The following is a 23,573-nucleotide window of genomic DNA, read 5'->3' on the forward strand; positions in this document are numbered from 1 at the left end:
TGCGATGGAGGCGAGGCAGGTAAATGTCCTCCCCTCTGCAAACTCTCTCTGCTGTCTGCCACAGCCTGGAGGACACAAAGGCCTACTTTGTCTTAAAGTACGAGTGCACAGTACATACAACCTTGGGCCAAATCCTGTCTGTCTGCTTTGTAAACAGCTATCTATTAGGGCACAGTCATACCCAGTCATTTCCACACACAGCTGAGTAGTTAAGGTGGAGATGCCAGGCCCTGCCAAACCTGAAATATTTATTACATGGTCTTTTACAGAGATTGTCAAGCCCCTGAATCTGATTATTCTGTTGTTCTGTTCAATAACCAATACCCAACAATGACCCCCTACTACCCCCAAATAAAGAAGGGATGCAGCTGTGAAAAAAGTGACCGGTCCTTATGGGAGAATCTCATCATATTGGTCTACAAAGCCTAAGTGAAACTACGCAAGCAAGCTTGCAGAAGACCTAACTGCAAAATCACCCTGTGACAATTCATACAATGTAAAAGCTACTCTCAAACCATTTCCAGGCATGTAATTTGGGAGTGTCAAGAATATTCAGCACTGTACCATCAATTTCTAAAATTTATCCATCAAGTAAATCTAAAATCTATACCCATTGAGGAAAAACAAACACAGCCCCAAATAACAACAAACCATAATCCTCTGCGGCTTCAGTAGGGGAGAGCCTGTCTTATGTTTCCTGTGTCCCCTGAGGGCATGAGCCAGAATGAATCTTTCCGAGTTGTTTTTTGCCAGGTGTCTTGTGGAATCAACATGAAAGTAAGTAACACAGAGTCCTTTGGGAGTCCGTGTCTGAGCCACCCATGGTAGGCAGCAAAGGGGCCTTTGCTTTTGTGCCTTCAGAATGGCACTGAATGTGTTTACCTTTGGGAGCATGGAGAGAGCAGGCGACTTCGCAGAACTAAGTGAGAGCTGGGGAGATGGCTCCGTGGGAAGAGCAGCTGCTTTCAAATCTCCAGAGCCCGTATAAAAGCCAAGTCTGGTTGGGTACAACCCCAGGGTGGAGGGTAAGGCAGAGAGAGGAAGATCACTCATTGAAATACCCTTTCTTAGGAAATAAGGCAGAAAGCAGGGCACCTGGTAACCTCTACCCAAACAAGCATATGCGCATATGGGGCACACACACATATGTATACACTAAATTAAGTAGGGGAGGTTCTGTCACCTCTCCTGTTGTCTTCCCACTTTGGTGGCAGAAAGGTCCCCTGGGACCAGCTGTTGGCAGCTTCCCAGTCCTACTCAGGCCTGTTTCTAAGTTGAGGCACACCACGCTCAGAGGTGAGCTGTTAATTTGTGCTCTGTGGCTCAGCCTCGATCTTGATTTAGGGCAACAGAAACTCTCCTCAAAATCCTGAAGAATAAATGAGTTTACTAATTTTGCCATTAAGAGCTGATCAACAGGACACGGCTCCCACCGTCCTGTAATCAATCACCATTCTCGGTGTTTATCTCCTATTCAATTTTTACCATAGGGCTCTATCCACATTAATTTGTCCCTATGCTCTCCATACATATGTTTTAAATTACTTTATCATTGTATAAATTTCACAGCCATTAAAAAAGCTCTAATACTGGAGTGGCTGACATGGTGTTAAAAATTGGATTAAATTCCACGGGGTAATAAATTGTGACCTAAATCCAATCTCTCATGGGTGACTGAAGGATACAATGAAAAATTATTGCTTTGTCATTTTCACACTAACCCAAATATACTGGGCATCCAGAAAGTGACAGAGAAATGGGGCAACCATACAGCCCGTTCCTTATCTAAAGCAACCAGATAACTTCGAAGACCAGTCAGGGGTCCCCAGTGGACTCAGCCCCCTCTCTAGCAGCAAGTGAATTACCTGTGAGCCTTTTCGCAGGAGCTGGAAGGTTCATGAGCAGAGCAATGTGCAAGCTTCCTATGGTTGAACCTCTGGCTACAGAGCCCTGGCCACTGAATCCTGACCCTGCTACTAGTTAGCTGTATGATTTTGGTGGTTCTTCTCTCTCTCTCTCTCTCTCTCTCTCTCTCTCTCTCTCTCTCTCTCTTTCTCTTTGTGTGTGTGTGTGTGTGTGTGTGTGTGTGTGTGTGTGTGTGTATGCCTTAATTTCCTGGATAAAAGAGTTTGCAGAAAGAGTCACTGAGTTAACATAACTCACTTGCTGAGAATCATCCTTGGCAATTAGCCATTCCTAGAGGACGGCTAAGTGTGACCACAGGTTTTGGAACCCTTGCCCATGATTCTTGGAAGCAGAAGTATTTTTTAAACTTGAATTATTTTTTCTTATACACAATGAGACATCCTGTAGATGGGATCCAAGTCTAAACATAAAATTTATACATTGTTATTTATGTTGCATATATAATTTATACATATACCTGATGGTAATTTTATATGATATTTTGAGAGTGTCTGCATTTTGAGTACTATGTCTCATAACAGGTCATATTGGGATTTTCCTCTTGAGGGGTAGAATTGGCTGTGCTCAAAAACGAGCAGAACTGTGCACCATGGCTCATACCTGCAACCTCAGCAGTCTGGATGCTGAAGCAAAAGGATCTCAGGGAGTTTCAGGCCAGCCTGGGCTACAGAGCAATGCCTGTAGTTTGTCTCAAGAAAACAACCACAGGAAAAAAATAATGTTGAATCTTGGAGCATTTCAGATCTTTGGATATTCAGATTAGGCTTGCTCAACTTCTATTTATCTATTTGTTTGTTTGTTTATAGACAGGAATTCATGTGGCTCAGACTGTTTTCAAACCCACATGTATCCAAGGATGATCATGAACATCTGTCCTCCTACCTCCAACTCTGGAGTGCTGGGATTACAGGCCTGCTCCACTGTGCCTAGTTTCTGCAGTACCAGCAATGGTCAGAGCCTAGGACAGACTAGGTAAAGCATTGGACCCTATGAGCTACATACTCAGCCCTCCAGACTGTCCTATTTAAATTTCCATCCTGAGCAAAGCACTCACCAAAGGCTCTTCCGTAGACACAGATCTGCCTGCTCTCCCCAGAAGCTTCCAAAACCATCAACTGCCAATCAGGAGATGATCTGTTATTGGGCCTGCTGGTGTTAACCCGTTTTACCATCCATTAGGAGGCTGGTTCTACTTACTTATTTGACAATGGCCAGCTCCTTCTCGAACATAAACTCTGTGAAGGCAGCTATCTCCAACTGCCTTGTTTACGGTTCTTACTCTGGCACGGGTACCTGACATATGGTAGCTGCTAAATTCCCATTAGCTGAGTCAATCAATGAACTCAGTATGTTCAAGAATGTAAGCCATTCCATCTGGAGAGGGCTAACATTCTTAGCAAGTGCTTCCAAAAGAGACCAAATTGATATCCAAAAATCATTTACCCACCTATCTCTCCTGGAGACACTCCCGCCAGACTCACAGTCCATCCCTCTACCCTACTTGATTCCAGGTACATAATAGCCTGCATTTTTCTGCCTATCTTTCATCCTCATCCTGCAACTTTAGTGTCGTGAGGCCAGCTGTTGTCTCCCTCATTCACCACGTTACCCATTCGGCGTTCTGTTTAGTGTGCGATAGGTGCTTATTGGGGACTGGATATGGAATAGTCTCTTAAAACGCTCATGTGCCAAAAGCTTGTTCGATAGTTTGGGGTTGAGAGATGGGGATTTCTGAAAGTGTCTAGCTTAGGACAGCTCTGCCCTAGTCAACCCATTCACGCGTGGATGGATGCTTCTTTAGGTGGCATTGTTAGGAGGTAATGGGAACTAGAAGACAAAGCCTAGTTGGAAGCAGTTGGTCAATAGGAGCATGCCCTTGGAAGGGTCTATGTGGTCCCCAGTCCCCTCCTTTCTGCCTCTTCATCCTGGTTTCCATGAGTGAGTAGCTCCGCTCTACAGCACAATGCCTGTCACACCTGCCCCGATGCTCTGCCCTGTCTTGCCACAGCCACAAAACGATGAAGCCAATTGGTCAGGGACCACAACCTCTGTAACAGAGTCATAGACACCTTTCCTCCTTGAAGTTGTGTTGTACACAACAGCCAAAACACTGTTCAGTGCATCCTTTGGCTTACTGGAATAGGCAATAATTGGAGTGTGCAGGGGAAGATCAATGTTCCTGTTCAAGATGAGTTTCCATGGCATTCTTTGGGTACCCTTCACTCTCCCAGGTTTGTGAAAAAGCCAGAGGATGTGAGCTAGGATTTCTTTCATTCCCTTATCTCAAACCACTCAATAGCAACAAATACTTGATGAACATCAAGCCTGGTGCCAGGTGCTAGAAGAATCAACAATTTTGTTCACATTTATGAAAAAAGAAGCGTGCCAACTGTACAACCCAAATTACCAGTATTCTCAAACTGCTGGTGACATTCCTGGTGACAGGGTCCCAGATGCTAGTGTCTCCATGGTTACTTGGGGGAGGGAGAGCTGCTGTGCTATGGGGCAGGGTAGCCAAGGAAGAGGAGACAGGCACCCATGTGCTTTAGGCCGGTAAAGCAAAGGCTTGCACTGCCTCCCAGCCATGCAGGAGCTTTATCCTTTTCCAAAATCCCCTTCCAGCCTTGAACAAAAGGGAAGCCGATTAGTCAGGCTCTCTCTAGGCAGAACTGCTCCAAGCTCCGGCTCACACATGCAGAGTGAGAGGCCTGTTCCCAATCCCTTGGTCTATAGAGGTCATTGTGAGCACAGGGAAAAAAACTCCATCTAACCATGATCCTCTTGTTAAAAATACACTTGGTTTGAGAAGTGCTTATTCATAAGGCAAGTTTCCAGAGATGTGTCCGACCACAACCAAGAAAGGTCTCTTGCTCCTGGTGTCACGGATGCTCTTCTCTCCCCGTGCAAGCCCTTCGGCTTTGTTTTCAGGCACATTACTTAGGGACTGACACATTCAAGTGACAAGTCTAAAAGGAAAGAGTCCACACTCCAGCAGGGGCAGCAGCAGGACATCTCTGGGGAAAGATGAAGAGGTGGCAGAGGTGGAAGGGAGGCAGAAGGGTCACTTTTGATGTTAGCTTTCTTGAAAGGCCTCTGGGTGATTGGCTTTCCCCTCAGTTCTAACAGCCAAGTGCCCTGGAGAAGGCCTAGTAGAACTGTCCCCATGGGACACCTCCAGATGGGAGAGCTGGGACACTGTTGGCCACAGCTCCCTGGGACACAGAGGTGCTGATACTTCCTATTGCCAACTTGATTGGACTGAGAAGCAGCTAGCAGACAGGGAAGCAGTCTCTGGGTGTGTCTTTGGATGGCATTTCCAGATGAGATTAGCTAAGAGGTGACGGCAAGCCCCTGCTTATGGGCAGTGGCATCCCATTAACCGATATGGGTTAAAAAGAGAAGAAGAGCACTCCCCTACTAGGGCTTTGCCTCTGCTTCCTGGCCACGATGCTGGGGGCTACAGTGCTTTGCCAAGCCCTCCCCACCACAAGGATCTGCGACTGACTTCCTAGGAGACTGGGGAATGAGGCAGGGCTGTGGCTTCAGTCCTAGAAGTCCATGATCACAGTTAAAAAACACACACACATTTCTTTTTCCCAGTTCAAGATGCCCTTGACTTTTGCTCTCACTGATTTTTGCTCTCCATAAAACACAGGGAGGTTCAGTCAAAATGACTTGGGCGGGGGGGGGGGAGGGGTTCTAAGGTGGTTTTAGAGACTAAAGGATGGATAGGTGTTCCATGCAACTCTGTGGGTGTTATGTATATGTACATGTAAGTATGCATTTATATAGGTGTTTGTGCATGCATGTGCCTATGAGAATGCAAATACAAATTCATGTATGTGTATGTGTTTTTGAGCATGTGTGTGTTATGTGTGTTTGCATGTATTGGTATATGTGCACATTTATATAAATGTGTATGTGTGCCTGTGTATAAGCATGTAAATGCATTATACACACACACGTGTGTGTGTGTGTGTGTGTGTGTGTGTGTGTGTGTGCTTGTGTGTGTATCAACTTCGTGGCTGCAGTGGGTATAGGATCTAGGGGAGGAAGGGTTTGCCATGGGTCTGGAGACAACTTCCTCTGAGGACATACTTAGGGACAGGTCTTCCCACAAAAGCGCTTGGAATCTCTCTCTGCATGTTCACTGGCAGACAGGAGTCTTTTCCCCTTGTACATGTGCAAACAGGTAACAGGTGCCCCCAAATGCAATGAGGGAAGTCTTCCTTACACACCTTTCAGGATTGTTCTCCACAGGAGGCAGAAAGCAAAGGTCACCATGACAGATAAGACTGTCCCTGTAGAAAGCAAACCCTCTCTAAAGCTTCCCCTGGGCTGAGTGGGGATAAGGCTGAGGCGAAGGCAAGGTAGAGGAGCAGCAGGAGCAAAGCTCTTCACGAAAGTCAACATCGAAAATCAATGTCCTTTCCTCTGCATCTGTCCAGCGGCCCTGAGGAACTGGCCTGCAGTGGCTATGGTCTGGGTGAGGCCCGGTGAATGCCTATGTGTGGGAGGAACAGCTATCTCCCTCAATGTCACGTGTTCCCTCTTCTTTCCTCATTTCACAGGAGGTATAAAAGGACCACTAGGCCGAAGCCAATCCCTCCTGAGCAAAGGGAATTCCGGGTGTCATGGTTTCCAGAAGGGAAGGCAGTCTCCCTGTGGGGTGTAATTACATCCCTGCTTTTCGCAGAAGAATAGTTTATGGCTTAAATGCTATTAATTGTAAGCCATTCTGTTTCACGGGAAGTTGTTCATTGATAACTACCCAATTAGAGTTATTTTGCAATTAGTCTATTCACAGTAAATTTACTGCAAAGGGGAGGCCACGGTGCAGGAAATTAAAGCATCATGGGGCTGGTGTGCCATGTGTCTTAAATGCCAACTCGATTAACCAGCTTGGAGGTCCTGGGAGGGCATGCCATCTTTGCCAAGGCAGAGACAGCCAACACTGCAGGCAGCCCCAGTGAGCCCACACCAGCCTGCAGACATCTCAGCACCACAGAGAAAAAGCACAGGAAACTCTGATGTGTGGGAGAGGGTGATCCTACGGTAAGTCAAAAGGCAAATATCTGTACAATGTGCATCTCTGACCAGGTGCATTTGCTGGACTGCACAATCTTTTAACTCTCAGCACCAAGGCACAGAGTGGGCAGGCACCCTGTCCCAAGTATCAAAGCTTGTGCAGAGGAAAGATGAGATCCAAACGTAAGCCCTCTAGCCTCACACTTAGCTTCCACATCATTGCCACAAACTCCCCTGTTTCCTCAGCTGACACCCTCCCTTCTCCCTCAGACTACACTGAGGAGAGTGGGACACAGCCCACAGGGAGCAAAGTTTCTTTGGGGCTTATACAACTCCAGCTGAAGTGAAAAATCCATTGGCTTCCTGAAGACCAACAGACTTATGTAAGGGGACTCAGACTCTGCAACCTGAATTCCAAAACCGGCTTTGCTGGCTATTAGCTGCATGCCTTCACCCAATCCTGTCTGAGCCTCAGTTTCCTCAAAAGAGGATTCATGGTGATAAAACAGAGCATTGCACGTTCGACTGTGGTTGATCCCTAGCGTAATAATGGATGAGTTATGATCTTTCAACACCATCTTGCTTCCCAAAACTTTCTTTGCAGCACCTAATAACTTATACAGTGCAGTCAACACATTGTCTAAGTGTAAGCTTTGCTTTTTTTCAGTTTTTCCCCAACTGTAGGCTGACTGAAACTTTCTGAGCACATTTAAGGTGGACCATACTGAGTTAGGACATTCTGTAGATCAGATGCTTTATACGCATTTCTTTGAGTTCATGGCACTTCTACCTTAAATATGATGGAATGGAAGCCTTTTGAAGGCTAGAAAGCAGTCTGAATCCACTGAAACCTTAGCAAGTGCACTGATGTTCTCGTGTCTGCTCTAAAAGCAGCCTCCAGTCACTGTGATAGACATGGACAGCCCCATGACCACACAGATCTGCTGCTTGCCCTTTCATGGAGCAAGCATGCCAGCTCTGTATGTGGCAGGAGCCATGTTACCTTGGTTCAGACTTCCAAAGCGCCCCCTGCCTGGCACTGGCTAAGAATGGCTCTTGCATTCCTTAATTATTACTGTACACCAAGTGCCAAGTGCAATCAAGAACACAGACAGGAGCCACCTGGACCACACAGACGATGGGGAAAGGAGGATCTTTCTTTTTAAATCTGTCTATTGAACAGGAAATGTTGCATAGATACACACTTGCTGCCTCAAGCCCAAGAAGTCATGCTGAACTTGACTAGGAGGGAGCTTGTGAAGGGCATGCTAAGCCTCTCTTTCCCACCTTCCCTTGGGATACTTGGAGTTTGGGGCTACAACCTGCCTAATAAAGTGTACAGACACAATGAGCCGTGAAGGGGTCCGCAGGGCATTGGGTACCCGATCCTACAATACCCACATTCAGTGGTGTCCTATCTCTTATATGAAATAGTATGATGTTTGCTTATAGCCTGCACACCCGCCTGTATGCTTGAAATAATCTTTGGGTGACTTATAGTTTCTTATGTTATGTCATGGCTGTATAGTATTGCATAAGTAAAAAGTTAAGGTTTAATAGAGACTATTTTTTTTTCCTGATTTCTATAGCCTGTGAATCCCAGGATAGCTAGGAACACAGTGAAACACATCTGTAGACTCTGAGATCATAGCAGGGACATCTTTGCTAAAGGGAACAGGTTAAAATACTAACCCAAGTAAAGTGATTTTGTGAAACTTTCCCTACAGCAGACATGAGTTCTGAGTTCTCAGACAAACCACATCTTTCGATCAGGGTTTGAGACACAGTATGGTTATACTCAGAGGGCCTGAGAAGGCAGAGGGATGGGGCCAGAGGGAGGAGAAAGTGACTTACCCTCCAGGGGACAGAATCGAGCCACCTTCTCTGGCATTAGCAGTCCCAGCTTGTGACGACAATAGGTTTCTGCAATCTCCTGACGACAGTGCTTGGACTTAGCACGGGTCAGTGCTGAGATGGCCTCTTTGCCAGAAATGTCACACTTGGGAGCCTGGTCAGACTTGGTTTCGGGGGACCCACCGCCGCCACTCTTCTTGGCATGGCTGTGTCTTGAGAGATCCTTCCCTTGGCTGCTGTTGCCTGTGGCTTTTTCCCGGGGAGGCAGCACCTCCTTGGGGCCTTTGCCCAGGACTGACTGGCCCTGTCCTTTGTCCTGGGCCTCCAGCTTCCTCTGCAAACGCTCCTTCTGCCTGCTGGGTGGCTTCTTTGCCAACTCTGGCTGGTGCTTCTGCTTCTGGGTCCTGGGGGCGAAGTTGCTGTTGTCCACATTCTCAAAGTCCTTGGGGACTGAGTTCTCATTGTTGCTGTCAGTGCGAACTTTTTCTTTGGGCCGGTGAGAGAAGTAGCCATCCTGGGGAATCAGAGAAACAGAAAGTTGTTGCTGAGTGAGTAGGCTGGCCCTGACAGAGTGACCGGTAGGGAAACCTGAGCCAAGATGGCCATTCTTCTCTCATTGGCTCAGACTGAGGAAATACTTTTTGTTTCCCACTTTGTCCTCCCTACCTCCCTGAAGACACTAAAGCTTTTCCGTGTTCGCAGGGACCAAGAAAGTGACTGTGATTCTCAAAGATCCCCTCCTGTCTGCGCTGTCTGGGGAAACTTTCCTGAAGGGCTTTTGTTCAAACGCCAGTAGAAGGCACTGCAACAATCTACAGTAGAGCTGGATAGGTCAGGAGCAAATCATAAAGGAGGCGACATGGACCAATGCGGTATACATTGCCTTTAGGACCAGAAAATCTATCTTGCCTATACTCGGGCCACTGTCAATTCCATAAGCAAGACAGCAGGCATGCCTTTTTCATTTTTCAAATTTGGTTTAAGTTAACTTAATTTTTATCTGCAGTGCAGCCAGTGTCAAACGAGCCTGGAAATGAGTCTCAAGAAAGACGGGAGCCTATGATCTTTTACTTCCCTCGTTGCACTGGGGTCAAGTCCACGGCCTTACACATCCCGAGCAAGCGCTCTGCCATGGAGCTACATTTTTATTTATTTTTTATTCCGAGACGGGAGTCTCACCAGGTGTGCCAGGCTGGCTTTGAATTTTCTCTGCAGCCAGTTCCTCTGGCTAATTGTTGAGATCAGGTGCTGGCACTGCCACCAGTCCAACACGGCTTACAATTAATTCAACTACCTCCTCGAGAGATACGCTTGTCACGGGACCAGAGAGTCTGGGTGGCCCCAGGTCTACCTCCCTGCCTCAGCTGCTGCTCAGCTGCTATGGGATGGTAAAGTACTCCAGTAAGAGAGAAAGAAGGAGGATGTTTGCCTTCTGGAAAGAATTGTCCACAGACACTTGACAGCTACTAGAAAAGTCTGCACAGGGAAGGAAGATCAGGCCCTTCTGGAGGCCTGAGTCTCCCAGAGTCAATGTTGTTTTCTATAGTGACCACAATTTTGAGTAAGTATCCCTCTATATTTTTCCTTTAAAATTTTTATTTTACTGTTGTGTGGCTATAATTTAAAAAACATTGGAAAATTATGACATCTAACTAGTCAACCACCTCCCCCCTTTAAAGATAGGATTTCACTATGAAGCCCTGGCTAGCTGGGAACTTGCTATATGTGTATGGTCTATGTGCACATGAGTACAGTGGCCTCGGAGGCCAGAAGAGGGCAGCTGATCCCCTGGAGCTGGAGTTGCAAGTGGTTATGATCTTTCCAGTATGGGTGCTGAGAACAGGGATCTGGTTATCCGAAAGAGCAGCAAGCTCCCATTGCTGCTGAGTCATGTCTTCGGGCCCTCAGCTTTCATCCGCATTGCTGCACATTACAAGATTCTTTTCTTAGGAAAGTCTGAATAATATCACTGAATATGTATGCCATATCTACTTTACAGATTTGTTTGTCAGTATATCAAGGAATGGCCTCACCTACCCCATCCCCAGTTCTTCATCTGAACCCAAAGAGGCAAAGAGACTTCACTTTTCCCCTACTGAAATACACACACACACACACACACACACACACACCACATCCCCCCAAAACAACAAAACAAAACAAAAGACTCTCTAGGTGGTGCATGCCTGTAATTCCAGCACTTGGTTAAAGGCAGAAGGATCACTAAATTCAGTTTTACTTGGGCTACATAGCGAGTTCCAGACAAGCCTGGGCTATATCCTTAGAATCTCACTCAAGAATGACCAAAACAAGCACAGATAAAGCACATGAGTTGGTACCCCATGCCTATAATCCTAGACTTTGAAGGTAAAAGCACGAGGATTGCTGCTGCAATACCAGCCCAGCCTAGTCTATAGAATGAATACCAGACCATCCTGGACTGCAGTGTGACACCCTGACTCAAAACCACAGAATGCAGACAAAAATCCCAGCACTGAGAATGGGAAGCAGCCCCAAAGTCACACTTCCAACCAAGATGCTATTTGCAATTGGTACCTGCTGGGAAAGGTAAGCCAGTTTGCTCCAAAGGAGTGTCACTAACTAGGAATATCAAATGGACTCCAGAGAAGGCCCTATGCCAGTGGTCCTCAACCTGAAGGTTGCAACACCTTTGACAAATCTCCATCTCCAAAATATTTACATTGCAACTCATAGCTGTAGCAAAACTACAGTTATGAAGTAGCAATGAAAGTGACTGATGGTGTGGTGGTGGTGGGGATTAACACAACATGAGGAACTGTATTAAAGGGTCACAGCATAAGGGAGGCTGAGAATCACTGCTATGCCCAGGAAGAGTTGATCAATGTAAACATACACCATGTTTTTCCCCCTCTGTGTATGTGTGTACACTCACTGTTTGTTTGCTGATTTACTGGTTTTGTCTAAGCTTACCTGTTTTGATTTTATTCTATTTTGTTAGTGGGAGGGAGGGAGAGAGGGGAAAGAGAGAGAAAAATGTGTGTGGGTAGGGAAGTAGGAAGAATCTTGGAGTCTGGAGGAGAAAGAGAGAAAGAATATGATAAAAAGTGTTAATACTAATAAAACACTGGGGATAATGTCCCATGCCTTATAATCTCAGCACTGAGGTGGCAGAGGCAGGAATGTTGTTGCTACAATTTAGACCAGGCAGTCTGGTCAACACAATCAGACACAGATAAGCTTGGATTACACAGAGGGACTGTCTCAACAAAGATTCTTGGGTAATCTCCTATCAGATCCCCAGAAGATGTCAGAGTACAGGGCCCCAGACCAGGACCCTCACATTTTGTGTGCCTAAAGCTCAGGGACATAGTGAAGCAGGAAGAAGATCTAGCTAAGGAGAAGAGACAGGACACAAAGGGCCTGAGCAACCACGATAACAGTGCAAACTGATTCAGACCCCCGTGCCTCAGCTTCCTCATCTGGAACACAGATACGATGATATTTACCTTTCGGGTATTTCGGTGAGGGTGAATGTGCTGGAAACTTCTGGAAGATTCTTCCCACTCAATTCAGGTAGGAGGAAGAATGAGCAACAGGCACTGACTATGTAACAACTTTACTAATTAATACAATGCCCGGGGGCTGGAGACATGGCTCAGCAGTTACAAGGGCTGCTGAGAAATCGTGGAGACTGGCGTTCAGATCCCAGCACCCCCACAATTCAGGCATTCTGTACAGCCTGTAACCCCGGATCCTACAGGGAGGAGACAGGAGTATTTTAGGGCTTGCTAACTTCCTGCCTAGTAAAGAAAGAATGGGTCCTAGGTTCAGGGAGAGACTCTGCCTTAAAGGAATAGACAAAGAGTGACAGAGAAAGATGCTTGGCACCTTCTTCCAGACACACTGTAAATGTAGAAGTATGGGTACCCTTGGGCACATCTTTACACACACACACACACGTACAAGCATTCTTTCACACACATATGAACACATTTACACATAAATAAATCTTCCAAAAATATTTTGTCTTAATTTTCTCTTTCCCATCTGTCTCTACCGGTGGACACATTGGTTACGACCTCTCTATTTTGAAAGACCATGTCCCTTTTATTCATAGACAACCCAACACTCTCACCTTGGGTTATCTATGCAAACAGAACCCTTTGACTTATTTTATTTTAATGTTTCTATTATAATGATTGTTCATTCAAACATTTGCACCCATCTCAGAACTTCTAATTGCCCCCGCCTTGCCTTCCCTCAAAGCTGCTGCTAGAATCTATTTTTTATTCCAGAAGAATAATTAAGTGTAATACTGGCCTCCACCCCCCATTCAACCTTGAGCTTGTTTAGAGGCTGTTTTGATCAGGTAGAAAGACGTGGCTCTCAGAGGCGGTTATATGATCCGGGATACCCCTACACATACACACACACACACACACACACACACAAACAGACAGACACAGACACACACAGACAGACAGACACACACACACACACACACACACAAACACACACATTTTTTCCTACCTTTCTTTTGGTCTCTAATAATCAGACTTCTCTCCGGCCAACTGAATCCCAGCCCCTAGGTCCTGTTTTCCAGAGTTGAAGGTGGTAGCTGTGGCTCCCCGCTCCCTTGTGCACTCGAGGATTACAGTCTTTGCTTTCATTGCTTGTGTGGAGTGAGCACTGTGTAGGGAGGGGAGCAGACTTGTCTTGCTTTAGTGACTGTATAATTTTCTCATCTGTATTAAGATGGGTCCCACATGAGTTCTAGTAAACACTGTCTGAGTTGGTTGTTAATCAATATGATTGACTAGTAAATTTTGTTTTTTCCATCTCATTGAACAGTACTCTGATAAAGTTTAGGAGACCAAGGATAAATGGTCTGAAGGATTCTGGTGCCATCCCAGACACAGCCCAGATCACTGCCTCTAACAGAGTGTTGGTATTAGAGGTCAAAGGTCAAGCAGAAGGGAGTCCATTCCTCCCACTTCCATCTTCAGCTCTTCAAGCAGATATTTTACATCTTTTACATCTCTCTGTCTAAGATGAACAGCTCTGTCCAACATCCACATCCACACGATGTCAGGCACACTGTAACACACCCACGGTCACACTGTGACACACACACAAACACACACACACACACACACACGTAAATAAATAATGCACCGCTGAAATGCTAACCTAATATGGATCTCTGAGCATGTGCTGGAGCCTCTCCTGAGGCCCCTGAGACCTGTGCAGGGATTATCAAGAACAAACTGCTTCCCTCATAATGTGGAGATGTTATCTCCTTCCGGTTCATTCCCTCACCAGTGCACAGGGGACTTTTCCAGAAACTTCATGACAAGTGACATCACAATGTGCAGCAAAAAGGAGCAGATGTGACCCAGCTGTCTTCTGATTGTGGTTTCTGAGATCTATGTGAGGGGTTCATTATGTAGCCCAAGATGGCCTAGAACTCACAATCCAGGAGGCTCCTCCCTTCTTGTTTGCTCCTTATGGCGTGAAGCTGCATCTTTGGCCTAAGATTTCATTTATATGGAAGAGTAATGAGCTTGAGTATTGTTTTAAGTGAACCAACTAGCAAGCAGTTAGGAAATGGCTCAGTTTAAACATCTGTCATCCATAAGTGATAGGTATGAGAAAAAGCTGTTGGAAGGTCTTCTGGAACATCAAAAGGCTTGAGGGGGTCCTGGGAACAGCTGCGAGATAGCTGACATTTCACAAAGGTGTATCTGCCTACCCGAGGCCTGATCATCCTGCTTCCTTCCAAATGGACTAATAATCATCTCTGTACACATTCACTGTGCTCATCCCTGTGAGAGCCTTTCACCTAACGCAACGATCACCTCTGATGAACTCTGTCATGGCCGGCATCTGGCTCTGACTGGACTGCAGCCCTGGGGAGCTATTCCCTGGGGCCGAAAGCTGCAAAGCCCAGAGGATGTGCTGGCTCAGAACCTTTGTGTGTTCCCTCTCCCCAATCCTACCAAGGCTCAGGGGAACATGTACCCCGTATTTTCTAGCTCTTTTCATGTTACGGACACAACAGCAATGCAAATGCAATCAAAAAGGAAAGCAAAGGCAGCAGAGAGGGAGAAATCCAAGGGAAAGTGTGCTGGGAAGCCCCAAATACAAGCTGTGTCTTGCTCCCCCGGGTACCCTACATCTCTTCCCTGCCATCCTTCCCTTCCTTTTCTTAGATTCTCACTATTTGCACAGGCCTGCATCCAACTCACCATCCTCCTACCTCAGCCTCCACAGTACTCAGATGACAAGTATGTGACAATATGCCTAGATCCCGGAACACTTTGTTTAAAAGGTAAACTACAGGAGGCTTGGGGAGATGGCTCAGCAGGTCAAATACTTGCCAGGCAACATAATGAGGACCTCTTTCTGATCCCCAAGTACCCACTGAAAAAGCCAGGTGTGGTAGTGCCTGTCTATACTCCCTGTGTGGGTGAGTTGGAGTTAGGCAGATCCCTGGAGCTTTAGTGAATCCAGCCAGATCGTGTGCTTCAGGTTCACTGAGAAACCATGCTGCAAAAAATGAGGAAGGATGGGACACTGTACATGGACACTGTCACTCTACACATGCACACACCCATAAATCTAATGTGTAACACCAGCTCAAGGTTGATTGAATTACATCTCGGTGGGGATTTTTTTTTTAAATCAATAGATTCTTAACTGCGCTTATCACAAAAAGGTTACTTTGGGAGACGGTGGCCATGTCAGACTCTGTCACAACACCCAAGCAACCATCTGTGCTTAGTCAAATATATTCCAAACAAACAAACAAATGAGAGACTCTTAAAAGATAGCGCAGTGGTTGGCAGAAGTCCAGCCACATGTCTGTCCATGAAGTCCCCCTGGAGAACACTGGAAAGGCGTTCCTTCACACCTGTTTGTGTTGATTGTGGTGTTTTCATGGCAGCAGGGCAGGGCTGGGGACAACAGAGAACATGGGATTCCCAAAGCCCTGGTTTAAGCAGGCACAGTTTCCATGAAGAAGCCAAGGCCAAGAAGCTAGGTCACTGGGAGACCACAGGCAAGGTCAAAGCCAGGGAGAAACAGATGTCAGAGACCATTGGGGCTGGAGAGGCAGTCCAAGGACAAAGCAGGAAGAAGTGCCTCCCAGACATGATGGCGGCCATGTTTGTTAAGGGGAATGGCCTTAAAAATCTTTATCTAGGCAGCTTTTTATACTCCACTGGGGTAGGGGTGTGGATGCTGGCAAGGACACCACATTAGTCTACACTGAAACTGCCTGTCATGAGTTCCAAACCAGTCACAGAGGTTAAAGCTTGAGAAGGAATCTGGGAGGGCGAGGGCAGCCTAGAGTTAACAAAATAAAAAGCTTTCCAGAGGAGAGGGAGGCAAAAACAACGGAGTCACAGAGTGGTAAAGCAACAGGCCCTGCAACAGGCAACATGGCCACAAGCCCTGCAGCCTATGCCCGTGGCTGTGCAAGAGGAACATTACTTGAGTGCCCCATGGGTTTTCAAAGTGACCCCAGGTGTGACATCATATCTGCTGATGTTCCTAGAAGATGGCAGCCCGGGATGTGCCAACCTTTGGCATGCAGGCTCACCAATTGATGTCTGCAAGAACACCTGCCTGGCTGCCTCAGATTCAGCTTCCTTTGGTCTCTGTTGTCTTTCCTTATCTGGACCCCAGGCAGAGTTAAATCTCAAAAACATGCCAGTTGCCCCCGGGGTCACCTTTCCCTGGCTACCTTCCTATGTCTCTCTTGCTTCAATCCCCTGTGTGTTTGCTCAGTCCCAGCCCTCACCCTTCTCCACAAACTCCTACCCAGGTCCCTGCGGGATAGACACTTAAGGAGACAAATGGGTCTCCAGCAGATGAAAGACATCCCTATCCACAACTCATCCTTTGCCCCCGAGACTCCTCCTCCTCCCCTTGCCACAAGTGGGTGATAAATGGCAAGCTGGTGAGCCCATTACCACAGCCTCTGAGGAAATACTCATGAAGCCTGCAGTGTCAGTGAGGGAAGACACCTGTAAATAAAGAAATACAGAAGCATGTACACACATACATGTACTGCACATGCACACATAGACATATGTACATGTACAGTGATACATATATAAAACATATACACATGTACAGGCATATACACATACATAGATGTACACTACACACGTGTATACACATGTACATGCAAATATACCCATGCACACTATACATACATACACATAGGCATCCACACATGAATCCACACGTAAGTACAAACATGAACACACACACACACACACACACACACACACACACTACAAATTGAATGGTGCTACTTCATCTGAAAGCCCAGGCTATTTGGGTTAGGGGAAAACGGAAAAAAGAGAAGGAAAGGTCTTCATATTGCCAGCCATGTGATTTCAGACCAAAGCCTTCCCAGCAGCTGCCAATAAATTATTTTTACTGTGTGGAGGTACAAATGAATATGCCACCCTCATGCCCTAAATCTCCTTTATGAGTCTCTGCTTGCCTTGGCCCACCGACCAGAGTCAGGGGTTTCCAAACATGTTTTCATTGGCTGGATTCCCGCAGAAGGCTGTGGTCCCTCAAGCTGCTCCCTGCACAATGCAGGCGCCCCATTGACACTTCCTGTTTACACCTGGGCTTCGGCTGGCAGAGGACAGATCTTCGTCCACGGTGACAGCCATGCTCACACCCAAGCTTCTGGAAAGCCTCTGCACAGGAAATGAGGGGGTGTGACCATGCGACCAGGTCTCGAACTGAAGGAGATGGGAACCGTGAACATGGGACTAGGTGCGCCTCTCCTCATGGGACTGACCACCTGTCCCTGTCTACTGGGCTCCAGGGTGGAGTTGTGAACCTCACCACAACTTACGCTGCTTGTCATTGGCCCAAGAGAGAGCGCTGGTCACTTCCCGCAGAGGCAGTGTGGTGGGCTGTCTGTCTCTCAAGCTGCCGAGGCAGGAAGAACTATGCCAAATCAGCATGAGACACTCTGGAGGATCCCTGGGCACCACACAACAAAGTGATTCTAGAGCACCCTCCACCTTGGCTTTGATGGATTGAAACCCATCCTTTACACTTCCAATCTGGTGATGCTGGGCTAGTGCATCGACTTCTCTGAGCCAGGTTTTCTTCCTGTGGAAGACAGGTAAACTTACAGCTAGATCCTAAAGGCCGATGAGATGCGGGGGCTGTCACAGTGACAGCAGAGATCATGTCGACAGATGTGGCTGTCAAACAGTGTTCTGAAGTGACCTCCCCTGGTGTCAAGCAGGAGCCATCTGGCACCTCAGGCACTGGGGTTGTCTGTGGGAGTGAGACAGGCAGAAGCCTGCTTCTGAGGCATCATATGCAATGGAATGGGGCCCAACAACCAAGCCTCTGGGGTTCTGTAAGCATTGCCATCTTTATCGGTGGAAAGCTTGGGAGCCCACTGAAGTTCCCTCAACAGGGTTAGGAACAAGGACTGTTGCCTTAGGGTTAGGACATAGGCTGGCTGCTTGCGCATCAGATGGAAAGAGGAGAGCATTTCTGCCTCCTCTTGCCTGTCCTGTCCCAGAGACTACTCCCAGGGATGTGTGCCCTGTGCCTTGCAGGATGGGAGGATGGTTGGGAAACTTCATTGTTCAAAAAGATTTGCCTCTCTTTCTCTTCTTGTGTGTGGTGTGTGCATGTATAAACATCTATGTATTCGTATGAGGAGGCCAGATGTTGATTCTGGGTGAGCAGTCTTCCTCCAAACTCTCTATTTTTTGAGACACAGTCTCTTCCTGTTTGCTTCTGCTCGACACTGCTGGGTTTCCAGGTGTGCATCAGAACATCTGGATTTCATGTGGGATCTGGACTGAGGCCCTGTGCTTGTGTGGTAAGCACTTTATACTTGGAGGCCTCTTTCAAGTCCAGTGATGTGCCTTCTCTTTCATGGCCAGCTGTGCCTAGAAGTCTGAAGTCTGGCCGGAGTCAGACAGTAGACATCCTTTTAGTCTCATGGGACTTACTTGGGAAAAACCCAGTTGAGGTGGCTCTGACAGCCCTGATGGGTCACAGGTGTTCAGGCCACTGGGTGGCACTTGCTATGAGCCTGAAACGCAGGCTGCCATCTGCTTTCTTCATTCAGTATTCTACCACGGTTACATGCTCTCTTCTCCTAACTTCTGCTCTCCTCACTCATTTGGCTAGGCCACGCCACTCCAGGAACCTTCCTTTCTCAGCATCCCCAGTGCTTAGAGCATATGTGTCTATCTAGCGTTTTTGCTTACGTGTGAATACGGGAAATGTGAACACAGGATCTCACGCTTGTGCAGCTAGCACTGTTCTTCTTGTGCCTCTCCTTCACCCCATCTCTTAAATCATTCTGCCACAGCATCTAGTCTCCAGGACCTCAATCATACCATTGGCCTCATTGGGAGTTTATAAACCACCAACCCTGAAGATACCCATTTGGTGCGTCTGTAACTCAGTCTGGGAGTTGAGATGTGAGGAGACTTCTGTGTGACCTGAGCGCTCCCCTGACCCCATGATAGCCATTCTTACAGCTTGGGGATGGCTGTGAATCAGGTTCCAGAGCACAGATACCAGCACAAAAGAGGTCCAGCCGGAGCTGTCCTGCTGGACAGGAGAGGCTGCAGCTGGCACAGAGGGTAGCATAGGGAACATCAGGCCTGTTTACACCCCAGGCTGTGGCTCTGCTTAGCAATACAGGGCCCTAGACCTGTTTCCTATCTACAGACTGAATGCGGTGGCCTAGCACTGTGCAGCTTCCCAATGCATTTCTTCTCTCCTTGGCTCATTTTCCCCCTGGATGAATCAAGGTTTTTAATACTCCAGTCTACGTTCTAAATGTTCCCAAAGACCCACACGTTGAGGATTTGATCCCATCCCAAAAACTATAGGGACAGGTGGAACCTTTTAGAATGAGGGGTCTGGTGAAAAGAAGTTGCATCCTTAGGGGTGTTTTCGTGATGGGGATATAAGGATCCTGACTTCTTACTCTGCATCCTAACTACCATGAGGTGAGCAGGCCACTGCTCAATGACCTACCTCATAGTAATGAGCTATGTACCCAAAAAACTGTAATCTGATGTCCCTGAAATGAGATAAATTAAGCCTTCTAGGCCAGTCCAACCTTTTCACATTGTGACATAATGCTGTCAGCTACAAAGTCTGCGTTTCAGAAACAAATATTAATTTTCAAGAAAAAATCTTTCTCTCAGATACACACACACACATACACACACACACACAAAGAGAGAGACTAAAGAATAAATCAGTATAAATAAATAAATAAGTAAAACTCAGCATTTTCGTACGTTCACAACCTTGCATCTGTGTGTTCATAGTTATCCTGAGGGCTGTGGGTGGCACACACCTTGAAAAGGTGATGATCTTGGATATTTTGACTCAACAGTGGACACTGACTAACAGAGTCCCCTCTGCAGCCCACACTATTGGTGGGAAAACACAAGGCAGATTAGCTTCTGTGCTGTTTGATTCTGTTACTTTGTTCTCTGACTTACACCCCTGTGTCATGATGCATTCCCACCCCCACCCCCCCATGCACAAGTAGATAAGTGTGATTTGGGTTTTTTAAGGACCCTGGTGCCACCCATTTTCTTCTCACTCCTGCCTCCACCTGTCATTCCATTTCCGGAGGCCAGAGGATGACAGCTGTGTTATACAAACCACTTTTAAGCCACAGCTGTGTGGAGAGCGAGGGGACAAGGAAGAGATGGGGAAAACAGCCTTAGAAATGATTTCTGACAGGCGACTAGACACATTAAAATAACAGCGTTTAGTTTGTCTTGCTGGCTGGAGGCAAAAGTTGGCTCAGGTGGGACCAGAGGCTTCAGGCTAAACACAGACAAGGCAGGCTTTCCTTGCACTGGCCAGGTTCTCTGAAGGACGCCGACTCTCCAGGTTCCACTATTAAATGGTACCCTGGCACCTCAGCTCGGTGTCCTGCTAGGAGCATGGAGGACTAAGTCTGTAAGGGGGTAAATAGAAAAAGAAAAAAATTCCGGGGTGAGACTGGATGACCTTGCTCTATACAGAGCCCCTGAAGTCATTATAAGGACACGGAATTCAGAGTAGGGAAGCCAGGCCGGTTTGAAGGACATACTTAAGATCCTAACCACTCAGGAGGCTCAGGCAAGAGGACTCGCATCAAACCTACCCTGAATAGCAAGATACTATTTGCGTCAGTTCCTTTCTATAGCTGTAATGAAAACACCATGACCAAGGCAGTTTATAGAAGGAAGGGTTTATTTGGGCTCACAGATCCAGAAGGATGAGAGTCCATCACCACTACAGTGGAGAAGCATGGCAGGCAGGCACGGTGCTCTTGAAACAGTTCAGAGCTCACACCTTAAAACCCAAACAGGAAGCAGGGGGCCAAGGCACTTCCTCCAGCAAAGTCGTACCTCCTAAGCTTCCCAAATCGGGCTACCAACTAGAGACCAAGTATTTAAAGGCCTTAGACTGAAGGGTACTTACCACTCAAGCTACCATATTACTAGGTATAAAGCATAAGAGCTAGGGACACAGCTCAGTGCCACAGAGAGCACTTGCCTAGCAAGCACAGGCCCTGGGTTTGATCACCAGCCTCTCCCAGAGAAAAAGAGGCAAAAGAAGCTAGAATGTATAAAAGGACCAGGGGATACATATCTTATGGGATGTCACCATGACAAGGGTGTCATTGCATCCTCATGAAGGTCCCCACATGCAGCTACTACCCTTGCCAAGTCCATCTAACAGACAAGGAAACTGAGGCATGGAATGGCCACTGGCCTTCCCCAGGCTACACAGTGAGGAAGCAGCAGATCACAGTGTCTGTTCAGGGACTGTGGCCTCCAAACACCTCCCACTGGACATGTACGCTGAATTCTTCAAACCCCTTAGAAACTGTGTTCCTGTCTGTCTGGATGGAAATAAAAGCACAGCCCTGGTTGCTCTTGGAGGGAGGGAGGAGCCACCGTGCAAAGGGGCAGACTGAGAAATCTAGAGGTGAAGCCTGGACAGCAGGAGCAGATGGAAGCTGGGCAGCAGATGTTAATGCTCTTTGCTGTTTCCATATGCTTTTCTGTTTAGCTATGATAAGTGAATTGTTCTTTAATATCTGTCAGGAGCTTACACTCTGGTAGCCAGAAGCTACCATTACCACTCAGAGAAAGACAGAGGGAAGCTGGCTGGGCCATCTCTTCCTATCTCAAGGGAGTGGGCCGAGAGCCAAGACTACCACACATATGTGCTCATTCACACCGTGAATGTACACACGTACACACAAATAAATGCTTGTGTGCACAGACGTGTGCTCACATACACACATACACATACATGCATGCGAATGCTCACAATTAGTTTGAATTGTCAGCCTGACACAATCTAGAATCGCCAGGGAAGACAGTCCCAATGAAGAATGATCTAGGTCAGGTTGGCCCAGAGGTACGGCTGTGAGGGAATAACTTAATGAAGTTAATTGATGTGGAAAGACACAGCCCACTGTGGGTGGCACCACTCCCTAGGTCTGTGTCCTGAGCTACACGAGTGGAGAAAATGAGTTAAGCACTAGTGCACACGCATTTATTCCCTCTGCTCTTGACTCTGGATGTGATTTGACTATTTAGTTTTGCACCACCTTAACTTTCCCGTGATGATGAGCTATAAGAAGGAATTATGACCCAAACAAATGCTTTTTTCCTTAAGTTGCTTTTTGTCAGGGTATTTTATCATAGCAACAGAAATGAAGCTAATACAGAATGTATGCATTCATGTGTACACAAATGTAGGCATATATGCAACACATGTATATATACATGCACACATAGGCATGCATATACCCAGCACATGCATACACATGTACTTATGTATACACTCACACATGCATGCATATACCCAACACATGCATATACACATACACTGTCCTCACAAAACATGCAATCAGCTTCTCATCTAATATTCTACATTCTAGTCTTCATAAGCCAGAGGCATTCATTATCCCTCCTGCTCAGTAATAAGAATTAAGTGGAACTTTACAGTGTGCCTTTGTACCAAAGGGAAAGCAATTCAACTTGAAAAGACAGACATGGCAAAACTTGCTCTCCTCCTTGGGTGTGGTTGCTCACCTCCTTGGTCCTGAGGAGCAGGAAGGATTTGGAGTCCTACCCTCAATCCTGGCCCTTGAGCACCCAACCCTGTCCTCATCCTCACACAGGTGGTGCTGGCTGTGGTGCTGACTGACAGTCTTACTGACTCCATAGTCAGCAGAGGAAACAGTCCTGTCAGCTGCAGCCAGGGGGCCTTGCACTCTCACCCAGGGAAGGGACACAGTGAGAAGAAGCAGAGCGAGGCAGGTCCCTGGCTCTGGAGAAGGGACTTCTCCTGTGACTCTGTGCTTACCTTGCATGTCAGTTAACTCCTGATTCAAATTCAGCATCACAACTAATCTTGGGCAAGTACATTCTAAGATCACAAAGCCTCAGTTTCTCCATCTTTAAAATGGGGGGCAGCACCACTTCCCTTGGCTGATTTACTGTGTCATTTATGCCAGAGCCAGTACCTGTAAGCCGTTCCCATGTTCATCCAGAAAGCTCTGAGTGCTTTCTAGGCAAATGTCATTCTAGGTGCTGGGGAGCAGACAAAAGACTCTTGGAACATAAAAGCACGGAGCAAGAGACACCTGGAAGATGTGGGGTTATTTGGGGGTTAGTGCAGAGGGGAAAGGTGAAACCAGGGGTGGTATTTCGGGTGGAGACCAGCCTGGGGTCAGAGAAGCC

General features: G+C 46.9%; 1 protein-coding gene across 2 annotated transcripts in view; it reads right to left on the reverse strand.

Moving 5' to 3' along the window:
• The window catches only part of Xylt1 (xylosyltransferase 1), a 290,019-nt gene that overhangs the window by 111,028 nt on the left and 155,418 nt on the right, over positions 1–23,573 (reverse strand). For both annotated transcript variants that reach the window (XM_021657991.2, XM_021657990.2), the window contains exon 3: positions 8,809–9,322. In XM_021657991.2, coding sequence (XP_021513666.1) covers positions 8,809–9,322 — 514 coding nt within the window. The remainder of the gene's footprint in view (positions 1–8,808; positions 9,323–23,573) is intronic.

This window comes from Meriones unguiculatus, chromosome 14 (genome assembly GCF_030254825.1).
Source record: "Meriones unguiculatus strain TT.TT164.6M chromosome 14, Bangor_MerUng_6.1, whole genome shotgun sequence".
Taxonomy (NCBI): domain Eukaryota; kingdom Metazoa; phylum Chordata; class Mammalia; order Rodentia; family Muridae; genus Meriones; species Meriones unguiculatus.